This window comes from Phyllobates terribilis, unplaced genomic scaffold (genome assembly GCF_046119375.1).
Source record: "Phyllobates terribilis strain yellow unplaced genomic scaffold, ASM4611937v1 Scaffold_2__4_contigs__length_985480577, whole genome shotgun sequence".
NCBI classification, from domain to species: domain Eukaryota; kingdom Metazoa; phylum Chordata; class Amphibia; order Anura; family Dendrobatidae; genus Phyllobates; species Phyllobates terribilis.
This window is the reverse complement of record NW_027362762.1, coordinates 194,333,601-194,358,624: the sequence shown is the minus strand read 5'-3', so window position 1 is coordinate 194,358,624 and position 25,024 is coordinate 194,333,601. Positions and strand designations below refer to the sequence as shown.

General features: G+C 48.8%; 1 protein-coding gene across 1 annotated transcript in view; it reads left to right on the top strand.

Moving 5' to 3' along the window:
• The window catches only part of LOC141202582 (inactive dipeptidyl peptidase 10-like), a 385,315-nt gene that overhangs the window by 280,073 nt on the left and 80,218 nt on the right, over positions 1-25,024 (top strand). The window contains exons 11-12 of the mRNA XM_073663754.1: positions 13,094-13,217; positions 19,090-19,128. Coding sequence (XP_073519855.1) covers positions 13,094-13,217; positions 19,090-19,128 — 163 coding nt within the window. The remainder of the gene's footprint in view (positions 1-13,093; positions 13,218-19,089; positions 19,129-25,024) is intronic.

The following is a 25,024-nucleotide window of genomic DNA, read 5'->3' as shown; positions in this document are numbered from 1 at the left end:
AGCGAGACACTCAAACTGTTTTTTTATGTAAAAAAGGAGGATTACACCCAGATTTGAACCGTGGAAGAGGAAAACCACAGTTCTAGTTCTCTGGCCTACACCAGAATCTTTTAAACAGATATATTTGTGTCTGAACAGTCAGTGAGACACTCAGTTTTTTTATGGAAAAAAGGCAAAAAGGTGGATAACATCCAGATTTGAACCGTGGAAGAGGAAAACCACAGTTCTAATTTCCTGGCGTATACCATACCTTTTTAAATAGATATATTTGTGTCTGAACAGTCAGCGAGACACTCAAACTGTTTTTTTTTATGGAAAAAAGGCAAAAAAGTAGATAATACAGAGATTTGAACCGTGGAACTGCAAAACCACAGTTCTAGTTATCTGTCCGAAACCAGAGTCTTTTAAACAGATATATTTGTGTCTGAACACTCACAGACATTTATTTTTTTTTGGGGGGGGGGATACCAAAAGGTTAATAAGACGGGATTTAGATGAAAAAAAAAGGATTTTTCCTGGCCCCTGAGACCTGGGGCCAAATCTAGCAATTTGAGCAGCAGCAGCACACAGGACTGTAATGCAGTGTTTATTGGTATAACCACTGCGTCTCCTATACAGCCTGCCTGATATCTGAGATGGATATTAGTCCTCAGAAGGACGAGATTGCTCCTAAGAGAGAGCACAGTCCCTGGTCCCTGGCTGGAGTGGAGGGGAACCAAGTGAGGGGGAACCATGTAGTGGGTGTGGGTGGAGGACGTAAATCAGGGGAGCACTTGTTAGAAGTGGTATAAAAGAAGGAGCCATCTTAGAAAGAGGAGCCAGTCAGAGGAGGAGAGTGTGTGGAGCAGAGGCTCTGCAGGAGATCTGCTCTGGAGGCGGGCCTAATGAGAGGCCCAGGAGAAGGAGAGAGAGAAGAGAGGAGAGGAGCAGGAAAGAAGGCTCCAGGAGGAACGAGGGGATCCTAGGGGTACGGGCAGTGCTGGAGGCCACCGGTACGCCCGAATCTACCTGTGTGGAGGGATCAAGCCGCAGAGGGGACCGGCCCCTAAACTAGTGGAGAACTACAAGGCTCAGCTAGAAACCGGAGGCTGTTGTACTTGCAAGGTGCAGTGGCCACAACCACAATTACATCGCCGAGAAGGTGGCCACAGAGGGTCCAGGGGACTGCAGGTCGCCCGACAAGACCCGAGGCTACCGGATTGGGACACTGATTGTGAGGCGCAGGGCAGGAGGGTGAGAGCCAGGGCGGGAAGACGACTGAGGAAGGCACATAGAAAGGGGTCCTGTCAGGCACTCTTGAACTACCTGAGAGAATGCTGAACCCCTGCGTGGTGAACGCAGCGCGACGTGGGAGGCTGTAAGCTAGACAGTGCAACCTGAGGAACTTAACAACTGTGAGTAAACTCGGAAGACTGCACCCCACTGTCTCTGTGATTATTATCCGCGCCATCACCCCTGCACTACAACGCCCAGCACCACCTATATCATCTATAATATCTACATGGCCCTTTAGCCGCATACCACAGGTGGCATCACGAACTATATATATAAAAACTATAATCCCCTGTAAATAAGACCCCTTTTGATTGACCGCCCTGGGTCACGGACCGGGTCACCGCCACTGTGACATCTCCCCTAGCAACGACCGGCCCGGCATCGAGTACCCCAAGGCCCAGGGGGCGTGTCAAACTGATGCAAACCCTCAAAAAAAACAGTGAAATTCCAGGTTGTGAGGTAGCAAAACACAAACAATGCCTATGGGGTGAATACTTTTGAAAGCCACTGTAGTACCTTCTGGTAAGACTTGCATCCATAGACGCAAAGGTAAGATCTCAGCAAAGATGTGGACAGTAGCAGCCGGAGAGCGGTGACAGCAGGTGGCAGATGGATGGCAGACGGAGGAGGGCATGGTGCAACCCGTGGGCCACTGCTTCATCCCTTCAGCTGTCTCAGCCCACGGGCTGGACCCAAACAGCCAGATGTGGCCCGCGGACCACACTTTGCCCAGGTCTGCTTTAGACGGATGAAACTAAGATCAACCCGTACCAGAATGATGGGAAGAAGAAAGTATGGCGAAGGCTTGGAGCAGCTCATGATCCAAAGCACACCACTTCCTCTGTAAAACACGGTGAGGCCGTGTGATGGCATGGGCATACATGTCTTCCAATGGCACTGGGTTACTAATGTTTATTGATGATGGGACTGAAGACAGAAGCAGCCGGATTAATTCTGGAGTGTACGGGGCGATACTTTCTGCTATGATTCAGCCAAATGCAGCAAGATTGATTGGACGCGCTTCACAGGACAGATGGACAATGACCCAAAACATATTGCGAAAGAATCCCAGGAGTTTAAGGCAAAGAAGTGGAATATTCTGCAATGGAAGAGTCAATCACCAGATCTCAACCTCATTGAGCATGCATGTCACATGCTTAAGACAAAACTTAAGGCAGAAAGACCCACAAACAAGCTGAAGTCAGCTGCAGTAAAGGCCTGGCAAAGCATCACAAAGGAGAAACCTAGCATTCGGTGATGTCCATGGCTTCCAGACTTCAGGCAGTCATTGCCTGCAAAAGATTTTCTACAAAGAGTTAAAAATGAACGTTTTATTTATGGTAAAGTTAATTTGTCAAATTACTTTTGAGCCCCTGAAATGAGGAGGCCTTGTAGAAAAATGGTTGCAATTCACAGAATATTTTTGTTTAATCCCTTTAATTAAACCTTAAAGTCTACATTTCGATTGCATCTCAGTTGTTTGATTTAAGGCCACAGCCCCACTATCAGTATTTGGTCAGTATTCGGTCAGTATTTTTTCTCAGCAGTGGGAGCCAAAACCAGGTGAGGAACAATCAGAGAAAAGGTATAATAGAAACAAGTCACCAATTCTGCATTTATCACACACTCCTGGTTTGGCTCCCACGCTTGAGAAAAAATACTGACCAAATACTGATAGTGGGGCCGTGGCCTTAAATAACAAATAGTGACATGCAGAACCAAAATCATGAAGATTTAATGGCCTAAGGCTGTGTGCCCACGATACGTATTTCATGAGTTTTGGTGCGGAAATTTCCGCAGCGTAAACGCATGATAAGCCTTTTGCCATGGTCCCCTATGCAATTCCGCACTTTCAATGCCCATGCTGCGGATTTTTCCGCAGCGTTTATGCTGCGCTCAAAAATCCGCAGCATGTCCATTAATTTTGCGGAAACCGCCATTGACTTGCATTGAGACGCACATAATCCGTGTCAGTACATTTGTACTCACGGATTATATGCGTTTCAATGTGCGGATGGTACCCAAGTCTGGAGGAGAGGAGACTCTCATCCAGACCTGGGTACCATTGTACCTGTCAAAAAAAGAATAAAATAAAAAATAAAGATTATATTCACCTTCCGACGGCCCCCGGTCTCCTTCCCTCTGCTTGCGTGCAAGACTGAAGGACCTTCGGTGACGTCACAGTCATGTGACCGCAGGCCCTTCAGCGCAGTGTCTCGCGATATCCCGGCAGCCAGGAACGAGCAAGGAACGAACGCGGCAGCACACGCCGGGCCATCGGAAGGTAAGTATAGCTTTATTTTTTATTTTTAAACATTCTTTTACGGTCACACTATATAAATCCATGCCGGTTGCATGGATTTATATAGTGTGACCTAGTTGTCAAGCACTTTCCAGGTGATGCTATAATCGCCTGGAAAGCGCTTGTCAATCCGCATGCGGAAACTCATGTGGAAACGCATGTGAATCCGCATGTATTCCGCAGGAAAAACGCATTTACAATCCGCATGCGTTTTTTCAGCCAGGGAGATGCAGAAATGATGCAGAAATTTTCTGCTTCATTTCTGCATCGTGGGCACATAGCCTACCTGTATATTGCATGCTTAGAAAGCATACTGTAGAATCCCTTGTGCCACTGTTCAAATTCTTGAATATCAGGCCTTTGGTTGTATTTTCAATTGTTAATTGGCAAATTATGGTAAAATGCATGTGGGTTTTCCCACACCATGATTAGTAGCAGAGAGTTTGCTTCATGCAATGACCAGATATTTACTGTGAGTGAATAGAGAAATATTAATTATTAGTTTGACAATGAATTGTGTATATGTATATGACGCGCCCCTGGGCCTGTGTCGCGCTGCGTTGCGCACGCGGGAGCTTACCCGGAGCCGGATCTCTTGAGGGTTGTAGTCTCGTGGCGGTGACCCGGTCCGTGCCCAGGGAGTCAAACTGAGCGGCGATGTATCAGCGGTAGATGTTACACGACTACGCCACCCGTTGAATGCAGCTATGGAGCTGCCGCTGCAGGACAGTCCGCTGAGGCCGGTGGATGGATGGTGCAGCGTAGATGGTATAACCCCCAACGGGAGGGGTATGGCCTCAGGGCAGCAGATGTGGATGATGGGGGTAGCAGGAACCACTCAGAGACGGTGCGGTGTAATTCAGGGTCTTTACTGGTAACAACGATAGACCCTCCCGGAGTACTTGCTAGTGAACGGGGCCTGGTCAGTCCTTGAGCAGATGGGATCTCCCCTGGCCAGGCGGAGTTGTAGGCCTCCCAAACTGACTGTACTCTTCTGGCTACCTTGCTAGAAGCGGATATAAGTAGCCCACGTCCCTGAGTGTACCGTGTGGTGCTCACCCGTATGGCCGGTGACTCGGGGCCTTCTAATGGCTTCCGCTCCACGATGGCGGTGCTGGTCCCACGCGTGTGACCGTGCCTTCGGGTTTCTGGGCCTGAGGACCTGAAATCCCCTGCCGGTCGGCTTCTGCTGCTGGGTAAGAGTTAGTCCCCACAGCCTCGGACGCCGGGTCCGGTAAGAAAGCTTCTCAGTCAGGGCGAGCTCTGCAGCTGCCAGCCCCTGACTCATAGTAGTATTGCTTCTGCTGTTTCTTGTCTCTACTCTCCTTGACTGACTAACCCTGCTTCAGCCCCGGGTTTATATAGGGGAAGTTCTTCCCCTCCCAAGACTGAGCAGGAGGTGTGGCATGCACAGGATCCCTGACCAAAGGACCTCCCACCTGCTCTCAGACATAACATTATATTACTGTGGGAACCAGACCCCTGGGGTGCCACATTCCCCCCTAGTAAAATTTAGTACTCCGGGACTAAACACATTTTAGAAAAACATAACAAGGTAAAAACAATAATAATACAATAAGAAACACATAAAGGTGGTCACGGCATGTCCGTAACCGGGTGCAGTCTTTGAAGAAAGCAAGGTGTCCATTTCACCAAAACAGGGAGACGTAACCAGGTAGGGGTCTGTCCTACCCCAAGTCCTTAACAGTCTCTAGTCCATCCTGGGTTACGCTCCAACTATGTACAAGGATTCCCGGTAACTCCACCAAGGACTCCTACAAATAACTGGAAACACAAAATTATACACAAGCAACAATACACAGGTAAACATAAATAAAACAATTTATACACTTCAAATCCTCCAGCGTGCGGGTAACTGGCCTCTAGCGGCCCTAGTGGACCTACGGAGCTGACTGTCTGGCCCTGAACTACAGGGTGTAGGAGCTGTCAAGGGTAAACTGGGCAGCTGTCTACCGGCTCTTTGTCTCACTAGGGGTACGGCAGGCTCACTATAAGCAGAGGGTTGATCCTCCTGTTCTGCTCGTGTGGAGTCTTCTGCCTCCTGGACCGGCTGTTCTTCCAGCTCTACCTGTTGCTCCGTAGGTGCTTGGGATGCTGGTTGGAGGAAGGTGAGTACGGGTACCACAACTGCACCATTGACTTGAGTCCAAGACCGAGGGAAGTCCCCGAGCACAGTACTAACCATATCTTCCCTTTCCTCTACGGGTCGATGGTCTTCTTGTTCCTCTTCAGGGTTCCTCAGTTGTTCGGGACACTTCTTCAGGTGGTCCCGGGATACAATGGCTGTGGTTTCCCCTCCGTCTTTACTGATGGTACAAACCTTCGGGTTCTCGTGGCTTGAGGGCAGTACGGTGTACGGGTCCTTCTCCCACTGGTCGTCCAACTTGTGGAGCCGTCTCTTCCTCTTCAAGACCTGCTCTCCGGGTACCAGGGGAACAGCGGGAGCATACTGGTTGTAAGTTTTCTCTTGTCTTTCCCTAGCCTGACAGAGACTTCGCTCCACGCTCTCCTGTACTCTCCGGTACTGCTGCTGCCTCTCTGTGTCCCAGTCTGTTTCTGGTGAAGTGTCCTCGGGTGTCAGGACTCCCATTTCCAGGTCAACAGGTAACTTACCAGGTCTTGCCCTCATTAGGTAAGCCGGGGTACAGTTGGTGGAACCTACCGGGATGTGGTTGTATAGGTCCACCAGATCGGGCAACTTCTCAGGCCACAGACTGCGTTCTTCCAGGGGCAACATTTTTAGAAGATCCATTACCACCTGGTTCATTTTCTCACAAAGTCCATTAGTTTGCGGATGGTAGGGTGTCGTCCTTATCTTCCGGCAGCCATACAGATTGCAAAATTCCTGGAAGACCTCCGCTTCAAAGGCAGGTCCCTGGTCCGTCAGCACTTGGTCCGGGTACCCGTGTGGACGGCAGAAGTGCTGCTGGAAGGCTTTAGCTGCTGTTTGAGCCGTTAAGTCCTTGACGGGGACGACAACCAAGAACCGGGAGTAATGATCCACGATGGTTAACGCGTAGACGTAGCCACTTCTGCTTGGGGTCAGTTTTACATGATCCAAGGCTACCAGTTCCAACGGTTGCCGGGTGACGATGGACTGCAGGGGAGTCTTCTGGCTGGCACGGTCCTTCCTTCTCAGGTTGCACGGGCCACAGTCTCTGCACCACTTCTCGATGGTTCCCCTCATGCCTACCCAGTGGAACCGCTCGCGCAGCAGGAACTCCAGCTTCTTCCACCCGAAGTGTCCAGCTCCGTCGTGGTATGCCTCCATCACCATGGCTGCGTCTCTTCGTGGCACCACTACTTGCCAGAGTAATTCATGCGTCCGGGAGTTAACCATTCTGCGGCACAACTTCCCTTTGTAAAGGAACAGTCGACTCTTCTCTGCCCATAGTTGTTTGGCTTCCTCCGGAGCGTCTGGTTCAAGGCGAGCCTCCGGCCGAGTCAGCATCTCCTTCACCAGTCGGACGGCAGGGTCGCTGTCTTGCGTTTCCGCCCAGTTGTAGTGGGGTAAGGGGTTCAACGTAGCAGCCTGCTTACTCCTTACCCGGTGGGAATACTGGATAGTCCCATGACGGTGGAACGCAGGGAGTTCAACTTCTTCCAGTCCCTCCGGATCTTCTCCTCCGTCCGGCAGGTTGGGCATCCTGGACAGGGCGTCCGCGTTGGTATTGGAGCGTCCTGCCCGGTATTTGATTGTGAACTCGTAGTTGGACAGACGGGCCTTCCACCTCTGCTCCAGGGCACCGAGTCTTGCCATGTCCAGGTGTGTCAACGGGTTGTTATCCGTGTACACGGTGAACCGGGAAGAAGCGAGGTAATGCTTAAAGCGCTCGGTGACTGCCCATACTACGGCCAGGAACTCTAGCTTAAATGAGCTGTAATTCTCGGGGTTCCTTTCGGTGGGTCGCAGTTTTCGGCTGGCGTAGGCGATTACTCGTTCCTTCCCCTGCTGGATCTGGGACAGTACGGCTCCTAGCCCGATGTTACTGGCATCGGTGTAGAGGATAAAGGGCTGGCTATAATCCGGGTACGCCAGGATTTCGTCCCCCGTGAGGGCCATCTTCAGCTGGCGGAAGGACTCTTCTTCCAGCTCCTCCCATTTGAAGGGCGGCTTCTGATTCTTGGCCTTCCGGGACTGGCCTATCAGGAGGTCCTGCATAGGTGCTGCCTTTTTGGTGAAACCGGGAATAAACCTTCGGTAGTAGCCTACCAACCCGAGGAACTGCCGCACTTCTTTTACGCTGGAGGGGCTTGGCCATTCCTTAATTGCGGTGATCTTATCAGGGTCGGGAGCCACTCCGTCAGCGCTCACCACGTGTCCCAGGTACTGCACCTTTGGTTTCAGGAGGTGACACTTGGAGGGTTTCACCTTTAGGCCGTAACTCGCCAGAGCCTCGAACACTTCCGCCAGGTGTTTCAGGTGGTCCTCATACGTCTTGGAATATACGATGACATCGTCCAGGTACAACAGGACCGTCTCGAAGTTTCTGTGGCCCAGACAACACTCCATTAGTCGTTGGAAGGTTCCTGGTGCGTTGCAGCGTCCGAACGGCATGCAGGTGAACTCGCTAAGTCCCATCGGGGTGGTGAATGCGGTCTTCTCCCGGTCCGCCTCTGCTACAGGAACCTGCCAGTACCCGCTAGTGAGATCCAAGGTAGAGAAGAAGTTAGCAGATCTTAAAGCAGCCAATGACTCATCTATCCTTGGCAAGGGGTACGCATCCTTGTGTGTGATACGGTTGATTTTCCGGTAATCTACACACATTCTCATGGTGTTGTCTTTTTTTCTGACTAAGACTAGTGGAGCTGCCCAGGGGCTACAGCTATCCCTGATCACCCCAGCCTCCTTCATGTCTCTAAGCATCCCCTTGGCGTGTTGGTAGTGGGCAGGGGGTACGGGTCGATACCTCTCTTTTATAGGAGGATGGTCTCCCGTGGGGATGTGGTGTTCTACCCCCTTGACTCGCCCGAAGTCTAACGGGTGTTTACTGAACACTCTCTCGTACTCTTGAACCACCCGATAGACTCCTTGTTTCTGGTGTGCGGGAGTGGAGTCAGTACCCAGATGTAGTTGCTGACACCAGTCCTCCATGTTTTTCTTAGAGCCGTTACCTTCCTCCGGGTGAGATGGAGGCAAGGGTTCCACAGATTGTATAGAATTTTGGTTAATGGTATATAATTTGGCTAGCGTGGCATACCGGGGCAGGTACACTTCCCTCTCCCCAATATTTATTATGCGAACGGGCACCCTCCCATGGCGTACATCAACCACCCCCCGTGCTGTCAAAATGGTGGGCCTACTGTCCGAGTAAACTGGTTCTACCATTGCCTGGTAATCTCTACCTCTCAGACCAATAGCTGCCCGGCACCAAATCATCATTTCACTTTTTGGGGGCATGGCAATAGGAAAAGTGTCACACATTCTTACGCTACCAATCTCACCGCCGGAGAGTTCCACCTGTTGCCGTCGCATCAGTGCCCGGATCTCTTTCTGGAGCACCCGCTGCTCGCCGGAGCTGGCGTTCTTGGCAACCTGCTGTAAAAGGAAAATCACCTCTGCAAGACAATTTTCAATTACATTAGTTCCTAGAGTTATTTTTGGGTGACTCTCATGTTTGTCAATATCTACAATGATCAGTCCCTGTGCTGCCAGTTCGACTCTACCGATTTTGATGGTCACCTCTTTAAATCCGATCTGTGGCACGGGCTGGCCATTGCTGGCGATGATACTCAAGTCGTCGTCAGGGTAGCGGGTAATATCCGAGTCATTCCAGTACTGCTTAAAGAGCAAGTACGGGATGGTGGTGACCTGTGACCCGGTGTCCAGTAGGGCACTCATGGGAATGCCATCCAGTACCACAGGCAAGACTGGACGTCCTCCCACATATCTGTCGCGCCAGTTCGATGGGCCTGGTGATCTTTTTCCTGGGGGTTGGCCCTCTACCCCAGGTTGTGCCCGTTTAAAGATCAGTACCTTGCCATATGTCCAGGTTGATTGCAGCGGCGGCAGATGGGTCGTCCGTCCTCGCTGTATCGGTCACTGGGTCTTCCTCTGGCCGGTGGGGTCCTCCTTGGTCGACGCCACGGGATGTCCTCCGGTCCGGATGCCAGCTGGATCTTCCCTGGGGTGGAAGCCTGTAAAGACTGCACAGTTCGGGTTAGCGCAGCAACGCTCTTAGCTAGCTCTTGGACCTGATGGTGTAGGTCTGGAGCCGGGTCATTGTCCAAAGCCTGCGCATCAGCTCCCACAGGCCCTGCCGACAAGGGCGCCGCCTCCTGGTGGTAAGTGATAGCAGGGCGCTTGTGGGTCACAACGCCACCCGGTGCCGGTTCTCGGAGCACCCGGATGGCTCTGTCCTTGAACTGTGCAAAGCCCAGATGGGGATCCTGTAAGGCCATTGCCCGCAACTGGGTTCGGTGGGTATTACAATACAGTCCCTCTATAAACTGTTCGGTCAACAGCCTGTCCTCGTTTCCCACTCCATCAGGGTCGGTCTGCTTAATGGCCCTCAGGGCCTCTTGTAGGTTTAGTGCATAGTCCCTTATACTCTCATGCGCTCGCTGCTTGCACCCGTAGAATCTAAGCTTAATCTCGGCTGAGGTGCGGGTATCAAAGGTGTCCTTCAGCCGGGTTAGTATCCCTGCGACAGTCTTCCTCCCAGGTGGCCAGGATTTTACTTCCCTTTTGGCTGCCCCGGTTAGTTGGGCCACCAGGATGCTCACTTTTTGCTCTTCTGTGAGGGGGTACACCTGGAAGAGGCTATCCAGCTTTTCTCTAAAGTCATGCAGGGTATGTGACTCCCCTGAGTACTGGGGTAGCCAAGCTGCTCCCGGGATATAGGGCATGGTGAAGGGCATAACTGCAGCAGCGGTAGCGCTGGCGGGGGTTGAGGCAGTGAAGCTCTCCTCCGTATCCGACATCTTCCTCCCCCCTAGTGGACCGTGGCCTACCTTGCGATGATCCTCTTCCGTAGGCCGCGGCTCCGCAGTGGATCGTCAGGGTTGAGGACCTTCCGTCGCGCTCCTGTGACGTCGGCGTCTGCTGGGCTCCTTCCAGGACCTTACGCAACGTCCGGACGTGAGGCGGGGCTTCAGTTCTCGCGCGCTTTCGGAGTCCACGCCCCTCTTCTTCCCGCGCGGCGTCCTCAAGATGGCGTCCAATGGCGGGAAAACTCCACGGATGGCGGGAAGAAGGCAGAAGATGGCGCCGGATGGCGGGAAACTTCACCGATGGCGGGAAGAAGGCTGAAGATGGCGCCGGATGGCGGGAATCTTCACCACAGGTAAGTTTGAAAAGTCTCTTTTTCAGGCACGCAGTACCCGGTGGTTGCGGGCACGAGATCCTGCCGACTACGCCAAAGTTGACGCGCCCCTGGGCCTGTGTCGCGCTGCGTTGCGCACGCGGGAGCTTACCCGGAGCCGGATCTCTTGAGGGTTGTAGTCTCGTGGCGGTGACCCGGTCCGTGCCCAGGGAGTCAAACTGAGCGGCGATGTATCAGCAGTAGATGTTACACGACTACGCCACCCGTTGAATGCAGCTATGGAGCTGCCGCTGCAGGACAGTCCGCTGAGGCCGGTGGATGGATGGTGCAGCGTAGATGGTATAACCCCCAACGGGAGGGGTATGGCCTCAGGGCAGCAGATGTGGATGATGGGGGTAGCAGGAACCACTCAGAGACGGTGCGGTGTAATTCAGGGTCTTTACTGGTAACAACGATAGACCCTCCCGGAGTACTTGCTAGTGAACGGGGCCTGGTCAGTCCTTGAGCAGATGGGATCTCCCCTGGCCAGGCGGAGTTGTAGGCCTCCCAAACTGACTGTACTCTTCTGGCTACCTTGCTAGAAGCGGATATAAGTAGCCCACGTCCCTGAGTGTACCGTGTGGTGCTCACCCGTATGGCCGGTGACTCGGGGCCTTCTAATGGCTTCCGCTCCACGATGGCGGTGCTGGTCCCACGCGTGTGACCGTGCCTTCGGGTTTCTGGGCCTGAGGACCTGAAATCCCCTGCCGGTCGGCTTCTGCTGCTGGGTAAGAGTTAGTCCCCACAGCCTCGGACGCCGGGTCCGGTAAGAAAGCTTCTCAGTCAGGGCGAGCTCTGCAGCTGCCAGCCCCTGACTCGTAGTAGTATTGCTGCTGCTGTTTCTTGTCTCTACTCTCCTTGACTGACTAACCCTGCTTCAGCCCCGGGTTTATATAGGGGAAGTTCTTCCCCTCCCAAGACTGAGCAGGAGGTGTGGCATGCACAGGATCCCTGACCAAAGGACCTCCCACCTGCTCTCAGACATAACATTACATTACTGTGGGAACCAGACCCCTGGGGTGCCACATATATGTGTATTATACGGTATTATGTATATGGATTCAATGTGATTTTAAACCTGATGATTTTTTAAAATTATGGAATCCTCTAAACGTGCACAGTGTGGGTAAATGTGGTGCACAGTCACTGTGCACCAAATGTATTATTAACAGCAGTCAACTGGCTATACTCACCATGTTTATCTAGTCTTTATGTGACATTCAATAGTCTCTGGTTATCTAATTCCCCCTCATATGTGTCTTATTTCCACTTTTACCTGGCCCCCACCTTCTTCTTTTTCTCTGTGAGGATCAAGTGTCACATGCTGGGCAGCTGCAAAGCCCCTGAGTTACAGAACAGCAGCATTTTCTTTAGCAGTTCTGGGGTAACTACAACACTACTTTAGAAGTTGTAATGGAGGGGCAAGCAGACAGCTGTAGATAGAGGGAAAAGTCTAAGAGAAGAAATTAATTAATAATTGGAACTGTAGCCCTATCTACTCAAAACAATCCCTGGCAGCATAAACTAACAATGCTGTACAAAGCTGTACAAAATAATAAAAAAAAATAAAATAAAAAATTCTGAGTGTCAGGGACCATTGTTAGTGGAAGGCTAGCAGCTCTTAATAGGGATTTAATGGACAGGCTAGCAGATCCCAGGTGGTGCCATGGCTTTCAATCTTTAACCCATGTACAGGGATCTGGACTTATACGGGGGCCCCTAGGTTGAGTCCATGGATCAAGCTGACAGAGGATGATCCGAAAATTGTGTCAATATCAGGAGGTCACGTACAAACCAAAGCAAGTATAAGCTATAGTTGGCATACTGCTGTTAAGTAGTTTAAGTAGGGCGTGGTGCTCTCCCATTGGCCACAGTCGGGAGCTGATTATTCCTGATGGACAGCACACACACACACATGTAGCCAGACTGAGCAGCACTACAGGTCCCAGCCACACTAATAACTGTGACTGGATAGACCCAGCGCCGCCCACAGCTTCTGATCATGACATCTCCTCTATCACCAATACTGCCCAGAGAATGAGAACTGCAGTGCCTGGTGATAGAAGCAGATGTCGCAGGAGCAGGTCCAGGTGGAGATGTGACACTGAGCTATGATGGCATCATCTTAAATTTTACTTGGTCTTGCTTGCATTTCCTTTTGGTTGTTATTGATTCTGTCTTTTCCTTCTAGGGAGTACTATATAACCCAGGTAATGTGGGTAACTAACACTCAACTTGCTTTGCAATGGCTAAACCGCCCGCAAAACCTGTCTGTTCTGACAATATGTGATACAACTACAGGTGCCTGTATGGAGGTGAGTACTTAGGTTTTATTTCTGTTAGTATTTATGCTCCTGTGTTACTCATGGCGAAATATAATACATCTCTCTGTCAAAAAAATAGCAAACTTGTGTAATCATTTAGTTCATTATTTTAACTTAGGATATTAGCAAAGTGGCAGATGCATTTCCTAGTAGAAAATAAATCCTCATTCAAAGTTAACAAAGTTAGTTGTAAATTGAAAATAATGTAGGTTATAAAAGCTTGTAAGCTAAAAGAGGGAAATAGAAAAAGGCAATAAAAACATAATTACTGTACATGAAGGATGCAAGCTTCCCTAAGAAGATTCTCATGGTTGTGATGTAGTCATGTTTTCTTATGAATGAGTAGTAGTACTGTAGTAGTAGTAGTAGTAGTAGACCATGTCACGCTTTTTCATCCCTTTTGAGGAACTCTACTTAAAGCCTTTGTAAGAAAAGTGGAATGTACTGAATTCATATTATTTGCGTTTATGCATTCTTAGATCAGCAGTCTGAATAGAAGACCCTCATTTGGATTTTTCTTTTACATCAAAACTCTCAGCACTTTTACATAAACATGAGACAGTAGCTGCCCACACAAGATGTGCAGCCTGGGGCAGCTGCTTCAGAAAGCCTCATTATAAACTTATCAGTGCATTGCGATATATAAATTTTTTTTGTGTCCTATATACAAAAATGTTAGGAAAAATAGAGTTTTAGGAGCATTGTTCTATTTCTCTCACACCCCTACCGATCAAATAGTGTTGACCTATCGTAAGGATAGGCCATTAATATAAAAGACCTGGACAAATTCTTTAACCACTGTCAATACAATTGTTTGGTCATTGCGCAGTTGTCATACTGTTGGCAGCACATGCTCTGTTTTCAAGATGGGATACAGACAATGATAATATTAGGACCCTCAAGTTTTATTAGTTCGTTAGATGATCATTACTATATTATGCGCCCAAGTACACTGCTTGACCGGCTTGTATATAGCTGATCAGCGATCAGTGGTTGTTTACTGGCCTGCTTACATAGGCTGACCAGAATGTTATGAGCACATAATGATTGTTAATGCGGTCGTTCAGTGCCCATATAATATCATCTTTATCAACAGCACATTATCTGATTACATTGGACGAAGTGCTGCCAAAAACAAAGGTTTGAATGCCGACGTGAATGATCATAAAAATAGAATAGATTCAGACTGTTTTAAGAAGAAAAAATAACTAGCATATAGCCTCAAAAAACAACATTTTTATTAATGATAATTAAACAACGGACACAACAAATACCCAAGGTGTGAACATATCTAGAACACTCATGGACCACCTAATGCATATACAGTATAAGGTGATAACTAGGGTCCAGGCTTGGAGTTATATCTGTATCACCCCAGCCTGCCACATTTGTATAAGGCCATCATCCTATTCCCTCTTATTTATAAGCCGAAAACTGGAAGTTCAAGAAGGGTCCTATGTGATATACATTCAAATATCTGAGTGTACATCTAATATTACAAAGATGAGTTTCCAATGAATGTAATATCATTGTTATATTGTTGCATTTATATATTACATTTATGTAATCGTGTATGATATATATTCAAATATCTGAACTAATTTAAGTGCTAAAAGTGCATAAAGTGATTAAGTGCATACATAAAAACAAACAAGATAAGTTTCCCACTAGTCTCTATAATAAAGACTAGGTACAGCATAGATATATTAACTACCAAGGCCCTATATCAGAAAGCCTGTCCACTGATACCTGCCTAGCAGCGGAGGTTGGCACCCTAGTTAAGTCTGGCGATATGGCGCCCCTGCTCCACGGCGCCTCTCCCTTACTACCCTGGTTAGCCCTAACCCTGTACAATTTGTTGCATAACAATCAAATGCAATCAATACATAAATGTAATACATAAATGCAACAATATAACAATGATATTACATTCATTGAAAACTTATCTTTGTAAGATTAGATGTACACTCAGATATTTGAATGAACTGTATATCATATAGGACCCCTTTTGAACTTCTAGTTTTTAGATTATAAATAAGAGGGAATAGGGTGATGGCCTTATACAAATGTGGCAGGCTGGGGTGATACAGATATAACTCCAAGCCTGGACCCTTGTTATCACCATATATATGCATTAGGTGGTCCATGAGTGTTCTGTATATGTGCACACCTTGGATATTTGTTGTGTCCATTTTTTATCGACATGAATGATCCAATCATCTGACAAACGAGCATCCTGCTTGGTCTTTCATTAAAGGGGTATTCCCAACTCCAAGATCCTATCCCAATATGTAGTAGGTGTAATAATAGTAATATTAGCAAATATCTCCGATTAGAAATGTAGTATATTTTTTCTGATTCGCTATCTCTCTTACCTCATGTGCAGGTATAGCAGGACCTTAGGTATCCATGGTTACGTCCACTGATAGGCTGAGTTCACACGATGCGTTTTTCATGCGTTTCCGCGGCATTTTTGCAGTTGCGTAAACGCCGCGGAAACGCATGAAAAACGCATGGTAGAAGGGCAGCAATGTTCCCCAATGGAAATCCGCATGTGCTGTGCCCATGATGCGGATTTTTCCGCAGCGTAAACGCTGCGGTCAAAAATCCGCAGCATGTCAATTAATTTTGCGGAAACGCTGCTCTTTTGCCGCCATTGACTTGCATTAGACCGCATGGAATCCGCATCACTGTATATGTTGATGCGCTTTTCATGCGGTCTAATGTGCGGATGGTACCCGGGTGTGGATGAGAGGACTCTCATCCAGACCCAGGTACCATTAAAAAAAAAAAGAATAAAATAAAAAATATATATTCTCACCTTCTGACGGCCCGCGCTGCGTCCTGCCGGCTTCCCGCGCACTTCGCGGTTGAATGAAGGACCTTCGCTGACGTCAGAGTCATGTGACGGGTCACGTGACGCTGACGTCGGAAGGTCCTACAATCTCCACTGCCGGCAGCCGGGACCGATGAAGCAGGACACCGGGGGCCATCAGAGGGTAACGTATAGATTTATTTTTTATTTTTTGACATCACACACTATATAAATCCATGCCGGCTGCATGGATTTATATAGTGTGAAGTTGACAAGCACTTTCCAAGTGATGCTAAAATCGCTTGGGAAGCGCTTGTCAACCCGCATGCGGAAATGAAAGTGAAGACCGCTTCATTTCCGCATGTCCCTGGCAGGAAACCGCATGTACAATCCGCATGCGTTTTTTCCTGCCAGAGAGATGCAGAAACGCTCAGGAAAAAATCCTGAGCATTTCTGCATCGTGTGCACATAGCCATAAAGTCACAGTTGCTGCTAGCTAGCTGCTAGTGGTTGTAACCATGGATACCTAAGGTCCTGCGATGCCTGCACATGAGGTAAGAGAGATAACGAATCAAAAATACTATACTACATTTCTAATTGAAGATATTTGCTAATATTACTATTATTACACCTACTACATATTGGGATGGGATCTTGGAGATGGGAATACCCCTTTAAGTGTTTGCTAGAATGTTTACACGAGACGATTATTATCGAATGATTCACAATTAGCAGTTTGTGTAAACATGAGAGAATGAATACAATTAATTGCTCTTATAAATGCTCGATTTAGCTGATTATTCGACCATGTAATGGGTCCTTTACATTTCGGTTTTGTCATCTGATTTAAAGATAATGTGTCAGTAAGATTAACCCATCTAACTGCATATATGGACATGCAGATCTTTTAAATTTAAATTCATTGACACCTTTATCTTCTCTCTGCTGCTGCATTCCCGAGTAATTAACATTTTTATTCACATGCAAATGATGCGTTAACTGCTCTGGGAGTGACAGAGTACTTCCCCATCCTTTGCCTTCTGAGCTTGTCTCCCCACCCAGCACCAACCTCTATTAGCTTGATAGCTCCTTTTCTGATTTCCTTGCCTGGTTCCTGACATCACAAAGATTGTGAGCTATCAATTAAGCTATAAAGGAAGATGTTAGGCTGGGAAAAAACCTGGTAAAGTAGTGGCTCCTTATGTGTTCTGTCATACACAGAGCGCTGAGCGCCTCATTTGCATGAATACCTCAATATGAATTAAAAATGCTGATTACTCAGGAATGCAGCAACATATAGAAGGTTATCTCGGCACAGGAACATTTTTTAACGCATCCAGTTGTGGAACTTGTTTTTATTCCAAGATGTATTAATTAAAATGTACTTTGTTCGTGGGAAAACCCCTTTAAAGATTGTCGTCAAATGAGTGTTCCAAAAAACATTTGTTACATGGCAATCTTTCAGTATAAATACACCTTGAAGGGGTTTTCTGACAAAGTACATTTTAATTAATACGTTTTGGAATAATAATATGTTCCACAATTGGATGTGTTTAAAAAAATGTTCCTGTGCTGAGATAATCTTATAAATGTGCCCCTGCTGTGTACTGTGTAATGGCTGTGTCTCTCCATTCAGATTCCATGCTTTCCTATCTGTATACACTTTTGCTTTCTCCCCTGCCCAGGAGCTGTGGTATGATCAGACCATGTTCCTGTACGGTCAGACACAGCCATTGCACAGTACATAGTGGGGGGACATTTATAAGATTATCTCAGCACAGGAACATTTTTTTAAAACACATCCAATTTTGGAGTTTATTTTTACTCCAAGGTCTATTGTTTAAAATGTATGTTGTTCGTAGGACAACCCCTTTAAATTCAATGATTTTGTCCTTTTCCGTTTGTGACAAACAGTGATAACTAGCACCTCAAGAACAGGAGGCATTGCCCAATCATCCCACAAGACTTGATCTGATTTTTTAGATTCCATGTGGCTAAAAAATATTTGCTTTTAGTCTGTTTTTCTGCCCCTCCAAAATGCTGCAGATTGGAGCTAGATGCTTGAAAACTTGATTATTTGCAGATCTTGGCGACGTCTGCTACTTCCTGGAGTTGCATAACTTTATGGCCTTTCCTTCCCAGTTTTGCAATTTCAATATTGAGGAGTGTGCAAAGAATATGATTGTGTGACAAAAATAACAAGTACATGAAACTTGTCCACATGTTCATTATATTTCTCTAACGTTACCTGTACCTGTATCTCAATATAGAACAAGGCAAAATTTGATTTAGTGCTTAAATGGAACCTGTCACAAGAAATAATGCTGTTAACCTGTAGATATGCGGTTAATCTGCAGGTTATAGAGTTATTATGCTGCCCGGCGCCTGCACGCAGCCGAATGCAGCAGGGAGAAAATTAACTTTATTCTCCCCACCAGCATTCGAATTCAGTCACGGAGGCGGGTGCGGCACTGGTTCAGTCATCGCTCTGACTGACACTGGCTCTACATTGAGGCCGGATGCCAGTAAGGGCCGGGGGCGCGGTTACACCTGTCGCTTTGTATACTCAGAACGATGATTGAACCAGCACCGCTGGCGGGGAGAATAAAGTTCATTTTCTTCCCGCCGCATTCGGCTGCGTGCAGGCGCCGGGCAGCATCATAACGCTGTTAACCTGCATATTAACCGCATATTTACAGGTTAACAGCGTTATTTCTGGTGAAATTATCTAATATCATGCTCATTATTCCATGTGATATCTCGCATATATGAAATACCCTTCATAATAACAATGACAAATTATTTTCATTATCACCAGTGATCACCGACATCAGCTTAGCCATCTCCAGATCATCCCTGTTCTCATCTCTAACCCAAGAAGAAAATGCAGCCTTGTGTATCACAGATCTCATAGCTCTCAAGAAATGCTTTATTGTCAGCAGAAGCACAAGTATCTCCATATATTGCCATTGGGCAGTTGCCATCACGCTCACTCCACCAATCGGCACTTGTTATAGATAATAACGCTATTACTTATTGTATGTTTAGAAATACAGAACTTCCTCAGATGTGTGGATCAGCAGTCAGGTAAACACATCTCAATTATCTCATACTGCAACTTTGCATTTATGTAGTTTTCATACCTGAAAATGTTTTTATGTTTTTTTTCTAATTATTTCTCTGTAATTATGCTACACTATTTTATTTTTAGTTTTGTAACATTGTCTACTTATGTATGTGTGTTATTTTTTTCTTTTATCCTTTTTGTTAATTTCTATGTTACATTAAAAACTTTTAAAAAAGTACCGTATTTTTCGGAACATAAGACGCACCTAAGTTTTAGAGGAGGAAAATAGAAGAGAAATTTAAGCAAAAAAATTGGTCATGATGCCCTGTTAAGGGGAGGGGGTCTGCTGCTGACACTGTTCTAGGGGTAATGTCCCCCAATTCTGTTAATATCTCCCATCGTGGTATATATGGCACCCTCCTTCCTGTTATATGTGGCCCTCATCCCCATCCTGGTATGCATGACACCCCTCATTCCCATCCTGGTATGCATGGCCCCCTTCATCCCTCATCCTGGTATGTATGGCCCCCCTCATCCCTCTACCTGGTATGTATGGCACCCCTCATCCCTCTTACTGGTATGCTTGGCACCCCTCCATCCTGGTATGCTTGGCACCCCCTGATTCCCATCACGCTGCACACAAAAAATAAACAATTATACTCACCTTCTCTCTGCTCCAGCTCTGCGTCCTGGATGGGGGGATATTAACAGAATTGGGGGACATTACCCCTATAACAGTGTCAGCAGCAGACCCCCTCCCCCTTAACAGGGCATCATGACCACATTTTTTGCTTACATTTTTTTTTATATTCCTCCTCTAAAACTTAGGTGCATTTTATGGTTTGGTGCGTCTTATAGTCCGAAAAATACGGTGTGGGATGAGGGGGGCCATACATACCAGGATGGGGGATGAAGGGTGCCATACATACCAGGATGAGGGAAGAAGGGTGCCATACAAACCAGGAGCCGCGCTGCAAGTACAGTGTGCACACTATTAAGGAAAATGAATATTCAGTGCTCCCCACACAGCAGGCACAGTGTAGGATGCAGCAGCGGCCTACTGCCTCCTGAGCCCCGCTCCTCCGCCGCTGCAGCTCCCCCCACACCTCCTGCCACCCCCACCCACAGTATATATATTTATATATATATATATATAAAAATATATATCGGACTATAAGACGCACCCCCCACTTTTCTCCACAATTTTGGAGGGAAAAATTGCGTCTTATAGTCCGAAAAATACGGTATTTAAAAAAAAGAGACTATACTCAGCTTTTACATTTCAGATGCCCACATCCCTTGCCAATTTCTTTGGCAGCAATGTACATAATTCATAGCACACTTCACACAGATATAATTTGCCCTAGTTTATTCATAAACTAAAGTGCAAATTATAATTAAATATATTATTATACATCAACTAATATAATCATCAGGAGTGATGACGACACCAAATAAATTGTTGTCACGCATCACTATTTAAAATTGGCTCACATGGTGTCAAACAATGCGTCATCGTGTATAGTGCAACAGCAAGCAGTATATAATTTAAAAAGTAAGCATATCAGATTTCTTTCCTAATTATAACCATGTTAAGTTGATTTTAAGGAATCAGAAAAAGCTTTTAATTATTGAGACCTAAAAGATATACTGTAGATACCTTAGATTGCACTTTTATTTATTTATATGCATTTATTTGGGGCTTGTGATGAACCTGTAGCCGCCATCTTGGTAATGATAAATCATATCCAGGGATGGCCACACTTCAGCAGCCCCCACCCTTGGGACCTTCTGTTAAAACGTCAACTAGATAGTTTCCCCCCATCCAGGCTCCTGTAAGATAAGAAGCCTACTTAACACTTGAATGCTAGGAGCTTCAAAGACTTCGAGAGGAAACACAGCCAGCAGGGGGGGGTGCTTCGTCTATCTGTACATGACCATTTGTCCCATAGGACTAGTTTCTTTGTCTGTCACAAGCATGGAGGCATAAGATATAGAAACATGAAAAGTACACGCATGTTGCATGGGATGGGCCAATAAAAAAATATCACGGCGTCCCGGAGCCATTGCGCACACAAGCCTCCGCGGTAGACGTTTGTACGTGCTCTGGAAGCCAAGATATAGCGCGGAGCCATTCCTGAGGACCGTATGGTATCATAATTGATATCAAAAGGTCGGTTACGGCGGCCCGAATCCGTGGGAACCCCTGTGGGTATCCTGAGACCATCCCAGAAGAAGTTATTGGGTTCCTTAGAATTTGGGCTTCTGATCGAAGTTAGACCTGAGGGTGGAGACTGAGCCAGCTGACCTCACCAGCAGTGGGCGGGACGGGGCAGGTAAGACAGCAGGACAGACAAGAGACAAGTCAGTCTTGACCCAAGAGTGGTGTGCTAAACATCTGAGCACCAGCTGAGGCCACCAAGGGGAGGAGCAGTTTGACCATGCGGTGGTAGGCCTCAGCCTGTAACAAAGAACCGTGCCTGCGACCGCAGAATCCTCTCCCTGCGTCACAAGAAAATCAAGAAACCGGTAACTGATATGCTGTGGTGATTCTGTGTGTTGTATTCCATTGTTGTATAGTTTAGCCTGACCTTATACCTGTGTATATTTAGTTGTATATCGTGTATCTAGTGTATTATTATAATCAATTACCTCAAGTAATTGTGGGCCTGCCTTTTATTCTGCATAACGAACGCACGTCCGTGTGAGCTCGGCTCAAGCCAAAAACGCTACCCAGGGTTGGTTCCTGACCCGATATAGGCCCATTCACGGACTGGGCGTATATCTAAAATAGGGACTGGTGGCAGCATACCAACTGGGGATTGGGGAAGGCTGGTAGTGACGGTCGGAGGTTCAGATATATATATTCCTGGCGCGGCCAAGGAAGATATATATACCGCCCTCACTACAGAGGGCCCCGATACCCAGTAGGTTACAGGACAGTCTCTCTGGCGACCGCTTATCCTAGGTGCAGTTCCTTGACTGACCTGAGGCTAAGAGGGCGCTAGCGAGTTGTGCTGTGTAGTGACGTTGAAGGGATAACACACTACCGTGTTCCCTGCGCTGGTTGCAGCTACCTGGCACTACTTTCTCTAGGTGCAGTACCTTGACTGACCTGAGAGGTAAGGGGGCGCCAGAGAGCTGCACCCACCGGCCGGCTTTCATCACATTGGTGGCAGAGCGGTGGGATTGCAGAATAATAGTGTTGTGGGACCCCTACTCCCAGGCACTAAAGACTGCCAGTGGTAACTTCCACTGCTGGAGTCTTAAGGTCAGCCCAACGTTAGACGGTCAGGCTAAAAGTATAACAAGGTGTGTGCAAACTCAGGGTTGCAGCGGTGTCGGTTACCAAGATGGCAGACGGCACCAGGAGCAAGACCCTGCAGGAGGCTAATGCTACGGTCCGTGTGGCAGGAGGGGAGGACATTGTTACTCATGGCGAGGAGGAGTCCAGCCCGGGCACCTCAGGGAGCCAGTCCCCAGTATACGGTCCCGCAGTGGGCTGCCCACCACCTACCCAGCCCAGCCTGTCCAGATCACAAGCCCTTTTACAAGCGGCTATGGCAAGTCTCCAGTCTCATGGCGATGCCGTCTACAAAACCCTCCTGGCAGCATCAGAGAAGGCAGCGGAGGAGGAGCGTGCAGAGCGGGCTGCGGAGCGGGCTGCGGAGCGTGAAGCTGCAGAGCGCCGGGAGGCTGCGGAGCGTGAAGCTGCAGAGCGCCGGGAGGTTGCGGAGCGTGCAGAGCGAGCTGCGGAGCGCCAGCACCAACTGGACCTGGCCCAGCGGGGGCTTCCGCTAGAGCAACCAACCCATCAGGAGACCAAGTCGTCCAAAGTCCGAGCTGAGGACTTCCCTCTACTGGAGAAGGATGGGGACCTGGACTCCTTTCTGGTGGCATTTGAACGGACCTGTCTTCAGCACCATCTGGCCCGGGATCAGTGGGCCAGATACCTGACCCCCCGTTTGAGGGGTAAGTCCCTGGATGCCTTGGGGGACTTACCTGCCGGGGAGGTACAGAACTACGACTGCATCAAGCGGGCCCTGATCCGGCAGTACAACCTCACTCCCGAGTCGTACCGCCAGAAGTTCCGGAGCCTGCTGCGTGGCCCCAAGGACACCTGGACCGATCATATGCGGGCGCTGTTGAGAGCCGCAGAGCACTGGACCTCGGGTCTAGCGCTTACTACCCGCCAGGAGGTCCAGGAACTGTTCGTCACGGAGCAGTTCTTGTGGAACTGCCCAGAGGACCTCCGACAGTTCCTCCGTGACCGAAAACCAACAGGGGCTTCTGCTACAGCCGCCCTGGCAGACGAGTATGCCAATAACAGGGCGCCTGAGCTGAAGAAGTCTGCCAGCAGCACCTGGAGAGGGGGTAAGCCCAGTCATGCCCCTGTTTCCCCGGCCCCTAGAACACAAGGGGTGTATCCCCCTGTTGCCCTCTCCAGGCAAGGACCAGACGTAAGACGTTGTCATCTATGCAACAAACCAGGACACTTTAGGGCTGAGTGTCCCCAGCGCCAAAAGACCCCATCCCAGTCCCAGAGAGCGCCCAATGTTTTGTGTGTGGGAGGGGGTGGTGGTAGGTCCCTGGACAACATCCAACCCGTCACCATAGGCCGTTCTGCGGTCATGGGACTGCGGGACACGGGCGCTGAACGAACACTGGTACGGCCTGAGGTGGTGTCCCCCCAGGACTTGGTACCAGGAAAGACTCTTTCCGTCTCCGGGGTTGGAGGCGTGGAGCCGGCACTTCCCGTTGCCATGGTGTATTTGGACTGGGGTGCCGGAAGGGGGATGCGGGAGGTGGGAGTAACGCCAAATATTCCCGCAAATGTTTTATTAGGGACCGACTTGGGGCGTCTAGTATCGCAGTATGTACCCTCTGAACCCCCAAGTTCGGCCCCCCAAGAGTGTATTGATTTGTCTGCTGCTAATGCCAACCATGTTGTATGTAGTGTGTGTCCTGCTGAGGAGGAGGGAGTGAAACCTGAGGGTAACACCTGCACAGACACAACACAAACAGGGTTAGTGAAAGCAGGTGGGGAGTGTGGGGATGCCCGCAGAGGTGCTCAGCCGGCGTGCCGTGACCTCTTGTCCTCCGGTGAGGGAGGGGGCGGGCAGGATTCTGTAGAGGGAAGCTCAGGGATGGAGAGGGGGGCAGCTACCGGCAGTGTAGGGCTCCCAGGGGTATCCAGGCTGCTGAGTATAGGCCCACTGCAGGGGGAGGAACAGGCCATGGGAGGTGGGGGTGTCCCAAGAGAGGAGCCGCCAGGTAAGACCCCAGGGCAGGAGTTCCCCACATCCGAGATGTCCAAAGGCCTAGGAAGCCTGCCTGATCGGGCGGCTTGGTCAGAAACAGAGGGGAAGCAGGCACTACCCGCGGTCACAGCGGTCATAGCCGCTGTCACCAGGAGTGGGAGCGCCGGAGCCCAAGGAGCCTTGCAGAGGTCCGACGGCTTCCCCACTTCTGACCAAGTGTCTGCCGGGTCAGACAGCGGCCAGGTGACATGCCCGGAGGGGCTGACAGAGGATGTGGCAGTTTCGTCGATTCTGGCCACATCAAGTCAGGAATTTCAGGCTGCGTTGGAAGCAGACGACAGCCTGAAAGCTCTCAAGGAACAGGCGGCACAGCCTCCCATGGAGTCAGACTGCGAGCGTGTGGTCTGGGACCAGGGACGGCTGTACCGGGTAACGGTCCAGCAGGGTTCACCGGAGGCGTGGCCCAGGGACCGACAGTTAGTGGTACCCTATCCGTTCAGGGCGGAATTGTTGCGGATCGCACACGAGATTCCGATGGCCGGACACCTAGGGATCGCTAAAACCAAGGCCAGGATAGCTCAGCATTTCTACTGGCCTGGGATGGGAGCCGCGGTGGGTGCCTACTGCCGTTCGTGTGACACCTGTCAGAGGGTGG